General features: G+C 54.6%; 1 protein-coding gene across 1 annotated transcript; it reads right to left on the bottom strand.

Moving 5' to 3' along the window:
- Window positions 1–3,061: 3,061 nt before the first annotated feature.
- On the bottom strand, window positions 3,062–7,337 carry TRIL (TLR4 interactor with leucine rich repeats). The gene has a single exon (XM_090287071.1). The coding sequence runs from the start codon at window positions 6,821–6,823 to the stop codon at window positions 4,385–4,387; it is 2,439 nt and encodes an 812-aa protein (XP_090143197.1). The 5' UTR covers window positions 6,824–7,337; the 3' UTR covers window positions 3,062–4,384.
- Window positions 7,338–7,821: the final 484 nt, after the last annotated feature.

The raw sequence follows: 7,821 nt of genomic DNA, 5'->3' as shown, positions 1-7,821 counted from the left end.
TTCTGAGGTCAGGGTGTGGGGAAGGAAATCAGGGGTTTTGTCATTAGGGGTATTTAAGGCTGAAAGCAAACACCACAAAATGTTAACTGCTATTGAGCGGTGCTAATACGGGTGCTTATTATTATTTGCAATCATTTTAATTTCCCGAAGTAAAAATCTGTACAAGGACACCGCAGTTGGGAGAGAAGGAAGTAAGGACGGTCACCATTAGAAGCGTATCCCACACACGACAGTGTGCATACTCTAAGAGGTGAGTGTAAAATCAGCTGTACTCAAAAACCGTACTCCAGAACGGTGGCCTTCACACACGGCAGCCCACCCTGTCCCAGAGCTGGCATTACAAAGCTCTATTGAGCTTCAAAGAAATATTATGTCAGGAGACGCTGTTGCTTGAAATGCAGGTGCATGATAACTTATTTGTCTGGCTTCTAATGCCAGTTCACAGCCAGATTATAAAGCCTGTGTCAATAAGGAATCACGCCACCTGTACCTTAAAATCTCTCACACAGATGTACTGGGGTATTTAGGTGCTTTGCCCCAAGATAAAGCAACCAGGTATCAGGAAGATACATTTCCCCCCATTTCAGTCATTAATGTAGCTATAATCTCTAAATACCAGTCTCCCAAACAAAATGAAAAGAACACTATTTGCCAGAAAGATGAAGCGACATGAAATCTCTAGTGGGAAAAATTGTGTGTGCAAAGTTTCCTTTTAAGTTAACTAAGAGCAAAAACACACTTGGAGACGTTATGACTAAATTCATGGGGATGGGGGGATGGTCACTATACAGGCAAGACCATTTACCGAATCCTCGGTTCCAATCTAAAGGAAGAATTAATTTATGCCAAGAGTTTAATAAACATAGAAACATCTACTCAAATACTAATTTATTCACTTTGGTCAAGTAATGACAAAGTATTTCAAGAACCCTCCTTCCACACCGAGTTTTAGAAGCGATTCAATCCACCAGAACAGGGGAGGAAGGGTTGCTGTAATCCTGTGATCTGACTTCTCTGGCGGGCGAAGGCCTGAGGATCTGTGCTTGTCTGTGAAATTTCTTCAGCGTCTCGCACAACCTGTTGCCCAGGGCACAGGAGAAGACTGTTGCTAGTAATACCTCTGCCACGTCACTGTGGGACCAGTGCTCTCAGCTCGCCTTATACTCCCTGACTTCTCACCACAGCACCGCGCAGGCAGGACCTGGAGGACTCCCGTGTTCACCCACGCAGACGCCGAGGCACGAGAGGCCGGTGAATGGAAGGAATGCCACCTCAGAGGACTACGATTCTCTCCGCACCTCCTTCCAATCCTGAGCTTTAGTGACGCTATAATTCTCCCAGAGGGTGAAGGTCTGAGACTGGGCAGGATTCCGTTTCGATCCTGGGTTTGGAGATTTTGGACTCATTGTTGGCATTAGCATACATCACTGGAACTCATCTCTGAGTCTCAGGAGCAGATGGGGGAGGGGTTAACTGCAAATACCAGGTATTTTAATGGTCCCTTAAAATAACAGTAGGTTCCCATATTGGTGCCCTTCTGGTGAAAACCAACTATGTGTGGCAAATTAACGAAGGTGTTCTGATCACATCCTAATTACTTGGCAGCATCGCAAAATTATCTGCCTTACGAAAGCTATAATCTCACTGGCTGAGTGGATGGGCCCCCCCAGATGCCAGATGGCTTTGATGGATCCTTAATTGAACGCTCTTACCTCATAGAACATCGATTCTTTTTTCTTTACAAATTTTATCTTTTCATCAACTTCGTAACGTTAAAAATGACCTCCAGTTCAATATAATTCTTTCTTCTTACTGACCACGTGAGTCAAAGGGCCTGACTTTTAATTCAGTTTCCTGTGTGCAGCGGAGGCCTGCTGAGACCCAATCATTTTGCTTGTCACTGGTGTCTTAATGGCATTTTGACACCATGGCTGACCACCTACTTCTAGAGCTGGCTCGCTCTTTCTTTCTTTAGGCATTCAGTCCCACACCCACTTCTTAAGGTCTGTACTCTACCGTGGAAAGGGAAATTAAAAAAAAAAATTTTGGAAGAGGACAGAGAGACTTCATGCTTGTGTTTCGTTTTCACTGATGGAAACTGCCATAGAAAAATGCAGCGTATAATTAGGCAAGTTTATAAAATATTGGCAACCCCACCAATACAGCAGCTGTCTGAGGTAAGTGGGTTTATTGATGGAACTGACCATAACGGTGTATCATTTATTCATCCCAGGCATTGAGCATCTTTAGTGATGTTCTGCAGGTTAAAAGGGTGGGGTGTGGGAAAACCAGAGTCCTTTCCCAGACTTTCACTGGGATTTACACAGCTGTGCAGAAGACACAGCTAAGAGATGCAACGGCTCAATGAATGAAAAAAAACTAGGAGCAAGAAAGGAGCAAGAGAGCCCAAGGATGTAAGAGCCAACAGCTACACCTCTCCCAGGTATCAGTGAGCGTGGAGTCGGAAACAAGCTCTGGCAGCAGATGAAGAATGACAGTCTGTTTCCTGTAGTTTATTAAGTTGAGCCCCCCCCCCCCCCCCATAAGACTGCCAGGAAAGCAGCTGGGCTCTAAGTGGTCTGGACATTTATTCATCTGAACATAAACAAACATCAGTTCATTTAGATCCCAGGGTCCCTACTCAGCGGTGGGGACAAGGACAGGCCTGGCTCCATGGAGGCTAAATATAAAAGGAGTGGATTGGGGGTGAAGGACCCGAAGACTGTGATAGATGCCCTGACTCATCAGGACCCTTAGGGGTCTAAGGCTGGAAACAGAAGATTCACGGTTTAGCCTTAGCACCCATGCACTGGCCTCCACAACACCCCACTGCCCGTGAGTCATAACCATGGTAAATGTAACCGTGTGCACCCCCTTAGTGACGACACTCTTAGACCACACACGAAATCACTGATGTAAACCAGAGCACTACATTTAGAGATAAACGTGTACTTCATAAATATCAGGCAACCAAAGTATCTCAAACAGCTGCAAGTAACGGATCAAATAAAGGAGCCCAACCATAAGTTTCAAACAAAAACATCGAAAAGAAATACTGCAATTATTAACTAAAAGATAAAATTTAATAACACAGTAAAACACAGGGTAGTGGAGTGGAGGGGCTACTTTGCAGAACACAGAATTATTTCACAGTCAGGTTTAAGTACACTCATAACAATCTGCTGGCTTTAGTAGAAAGACAACCATTGGTACATTTTTTTTTTTCACATTTTTTCCACTAATTTCTTTCCTTCTATTTCATATAGACTAAGACATTAATGTGATCAAACATACACTACCAATTGACAATCACCTTTTGCTCCCCTGTTGGGAAACTACCTTTATCACTTAACTGTGCAGCTCGGGACCCGTAGGGCACAGTGCATTTATTCCATCCCAGACACACTGTCAGATGCAGTAAGTGATCTCTGGCACACAGGTGTTCCCTATGGGGTCATCGCTCACGTACACATTACATTCTTTGATCAGGTCTGGCATCGGAATTTCCTTTTCCACCTATAGGTTTAAAAAAATAAACTTAAAAAGCCACAGGAGCAACCCTCACAGAGAAGTCTTGCATGCAGCCTTCTCCAGAGAAAGGATCTAATTGTAGTTAACCCACCCCAACGTCAGCAAACGTTCTTGTGGTGCTAATGTTAAAAAGAAAACCATTGAACCGCCCCAGCTGGACTAAAATAGTCCTTGAGTTTATTCATCGGTTTGTTAAATGTCAGAGCTTTTCACATTGTTGAAAAAAAAAATAGCGTCTCTAATTATTTAAAATTAAGTTATCCTGAATGTCCTATTAACCCCCATGAAAGAGTTCCTGGGTGAGTGTGTTAAACTTTACCACCTGCTTACATCACCCTTCTTGGCAGAAACCACCAGACCAGTGGGGCCCCTTGCCAAGCCTCCTTTGTAATGGTAATAAGTTCCTTTTTCCTTAAATAGAACCAAAACACCTCTGTTTGACTCTGACCAAATAAAAAGCATGTATCCAAATTCTTTCTGGCCATGATGGGGGCAGAAGCCCCCTTTTCTACCCTCGAGGGGGTCAGGCCATTCCTTACAACGCCACAAAAGCCAATCTCATAGCTGCGCCAAGGTCTCCGCGTAAAGAAGGCCTCCCCACCATTTACGTGTCCCTTACTCTTGGCCTTGACCACCAAGTACCATCCATTTACATCATAAGTGAGTATTGGGAAGTAGGGGCAGGGGAAGGCGCATAATTGGCTGTCTGTCCCCTTTAGCCTCTCTAGCCAAGAGCACAAAAGCGCCAAAGGAGATAGTTTTATAATATGAGATCTTCCCCTGAGGTGAGTTGAGGGGCCCCACGGAGAAGTGGCCCCTCAAGGCCAATTAGATGGTCTCCACACCCCTGGGTCTAGTCGGCAAATCGCTGCAGGAGATGGTCATCCCGCCTCAGGCTGCCCCCCGCCCCGCTGCCCCCGCTGTCCATGAAGCGGTCACAGGGGAACTCGATGAGGTCCGCCTCGCTGAGCGCACACACTGTGGTGCGCGGTCTGTGCGACTGGAATCCAGAGAAGTCGGCAGACACGCCAGTGCCCATGGAGCGCAGGGGCCGTCGGGTGGAGTACATGTGGCGCACGTGGACAGGGGCCCCTCCCTTTCGCCGGGCCCGCAGCTTCCTCCGCAGCCAGCGTGATGCCCAGGCCGCCAAGGCCAGAAGCACTAGCAGCGCGTTGACAGCCAGCAGGGCCAAGGTCAGCAGCTGGTAGTCGATGCTGTTCCGGCTCCCAGGCTCCGGCAGGGTGACCAGCCCGGCGCAGTGGTCCCGGGGGGCCACCGGGCAGACCCGGCCCCCCAGCACGCCCTCCACACACACCAGATATGGGGTGTCTCCACGCAGCTCGCGCAGCGTGGCCGAGTCGCTGCGCTCCGGCAGGTACACGAAGCGGTGGAATTTCGGCTGCTGGCCAAAGCGGTCGAAGAGCAGGCGGAAGCGCGCGCCGCCCAACGGCCGGGGGCTGCGGTGCTCTCGGACCGCCCAGCGCACCGAGGCGCTGTCGGCGCCCACAGTCTCCACCGTCAGGTTGCACAGGATGAATTTGTTGAAGTCACACGGGTCGGACACCAGAGGCGGCAGGCCGACCCCGCCGTCGGACTGGGCGGCGCTCTCCTGCTGCTGCGCGGCCAGGACCTGCTTCGCCGCGCGCTGCCAGAGGTCGCCAGCCGGCAGGGGCGCGGAGGCCGGCGCCGCGGTCGGGGTGGGCTCCGCGTGCGCAGGATCGCCCGGCGTCGGACGTCCCCGCTCGGGCTTCTCGAGCAGGTCCAGGGGGCGTGGTGCCGCGCCCGCCACAGCAGCGGCGGAGGGGACCGGCTGCTGGAGGCCTGGACTCCATCGGCTCAGCTTCAGGGCGCTGCGGTTGCCCAAGAGCTCCCTGGCTGCCCCACCCCAGGGCACCCCGGGGAGGAATCGTCCCCGCTGCTGCGGCTGCGGCTGCGGCGGCAGCTCCTCCCCAAGGCCACCTGCAGGGGGCGCCGTCTTCTCCCTCGTGACTGTGAGTAAGGGCCGCCGCTTGCCCTCGACAGTCGGAGAGACCGAGGGCGAAGGATCCGCGCAGGACCCGTTTTGCAGTTGTTGGTCGTCCAGGTAATCCAGGTACTTGCCCCGCAGGGCCGGGGGGTGTCGACACTGCACAAAGACGGTGAGAAGCCGGCCCTGTGAGTGCCAGTCGCCCATCCAGCGCTTCAGGCCCCGTAGCCGGCAGTCGCAGGTCCAGCCGTTGCCGTCTAGGTCCAGCCGGTAGAGGGCTGGGCTGGCGGCGAAGGTGTCCCCAGAGAGGGCGCTTAGCGCGTTGTCGCGCAGGCTCAGTTCACGCAGCCGGCCCAGGTGGCCAAAGATATTTGGGTGCAGAGCGGACAGCTCGTTGCCACTCAGGTCCAGTGCCTCCAGGCTGTGCAGAGGTTCCAGCAGCGCAACAGGCAGCTGGCTCAGCCGATTGCTCTCCAGGCGCAGCTCCCGCAGGGCCTCCAACCCCCAAAAGGCCTCCGGCGCCAGGTGTGTGAGCTGGTTGCCCCGGAGCGAGAGGAGGCCGAGGCGCGGCAGGTGCTGGAAGACGCGCGGCCCGAGGTGCTGCAGGCTGTTGTTGGAGAGGATGAGGGTGGAGAGGGAGCGCAGCGGTGCGAAGGTGGCCGCGTGGCGTAGGGAGGGCTGCAGCTCGTTGGCAGAGAGGTTGAGAAAGCGCAGCTTGCCCAGCTGGGCGAAGGCGTGCTTGCCCAGAAAGCGGATCCGGTTGGACTCCAGATGTAGGTACAGCAAGTTGACCAAGGGGGCAAAGACGGCGTCCGGCAGCGCCCCCAGGGCGTTCCCGTCCAGTCGCAGCTTGACCAGACTCTCCAGGCCCTCGAAGGAGCCTCGGCTCAGGCGGCCGATTTCGTTCCCGTTGGCGTAGAGGATGCGCAGCTTGCGCAGCGGGGCCAGTGTGCCCGGGGCGAGCGCCTGCAGGAGGTTGTTCCCAAGGTAGAGCTCCTCCAGTCGCGAGAGCTTCTCGAAGGTCTTGGGGTGTAGAGAGCGGATCTGGTTGTACTGCAGGTCCAGCCGTCTGAGCTGCCCCAGGCGATGGAAGTCAAAAGCCGTGATGTTCGTTATGAAGTTGCCGCCAAGGCTGTAGGTGAGCACGTCCTGGGGGTTCGGCAGCGAGCTGGTCTTGGGCACGGCGCGGAGCCCCCTGTTGGTGCACAGGAGGTGCTGAGGGTGCTGGCAGTCGCAGCGCTCCGGGCACACGGGCTGGGCCGGCGGCGGGAGAGCGAGGCAGCCGCACAGCAGGAGCAGGAAGCGCACGGCGCGGGCAGCCTCCATCGCCGCCCGCCCTGCGTGCCGCTGCCGGATCGTCCTCTTGGCCCGCCGGCTCTGTGTCTCCTCTGCATTCCCTTCGGCCTGCCCAGAGACGCTAAATGGCCTCTTTCGGGACTCCGCTGCGCAGTCCAGCCCCTCCTCCGCCCTTTGTCCCGTGGCTGGCCCGGGCCTCTGCAGCAAGGCTTCGCCCAGCCAAGTCAGGCGGCGCAGGGCGCTCCGCGAGCTCCGGGTGCTACTTGTTGCATCTCTGCAGAAAACTGTTTCTTCGGGTGCGCGTCGCGGGGCGGAGGGCGGGGGAGCAAGAACTGATCTTTTTGTTTGCAGCTTGAGTCCGGAGAGCTGGATTCCCTGGCACGGATTCTCCCCGCCGAGTGGATTCCCCAGCTACAGCAGGCGGGAGCCCTTCCAAGAACTGCGCGGGGCGCGGCTTGGCTGAAGCGCCCCGGAGGGCGGCTTGGCCCCCGCAGCCCGAGCGTCCTAGCTCTGGGTCCGGGACCGGGAGCGCAGCCTCGTTGGAACAGCCGGGGGAGGAGCCGAGGTGCACAGGCTGCGTCCGGAAGGGACCCAAGTCGGCGTGTGGCGAGCAAACCGGGCGGAAATTCGTTCTTCCCACACTCTGCCCCCGGGGATGCAGGCGGGGAAAGAGGAGACGGTGGAGGGAGAACAGACCCCGGGAGGGGGAGGGGAAAGCGCTAAGTGGCTCCGCGTCTGGTCAGCTCGAGCCCGGGACGCCAAGTGAGAAAAGTAGGGATTAAAAACAGCTGTACGGGGCGGACACATTGGGCTGGGGGCGGGGGTGGATTACCGGTCGGGCAAACGGGATTTGCAGACAAGAGACCTTTTTATTTTAGACGAGGACACCAGTCGCTTTGGAGCGGTGGGAATTCGGCTTGTCTTACTCTTTTTTTAAGTCGCTTGCTCTTCCAGGTGCCACCCAGGGGAAACTTGGGGAAGTACGGAGTCCGCCAGCATTCTACAAAGTTTTGGGGCACACAAGTTTG

This window comes from Furipterus horrens, unplaced genomic scaffold (assembly GCF_987537825.1).
Source record: "Furipterus horrens unplaced genomic scaffold, mFurHor1.1.pri manual_scaffold_9, whole genome shotgun sequence".
In the NCBI taxonomy this organism is placed as follows: Eukaryota; Metazoa; Chordata; class Mammalia; order Chiroptera; family Furipteridae; genus Furipterus; species Furipterus horrens.
Note: the sequence above shows the minus strand (reverse complement) of the source record. Positions and strands in the feature narration are given on the sequence as shown.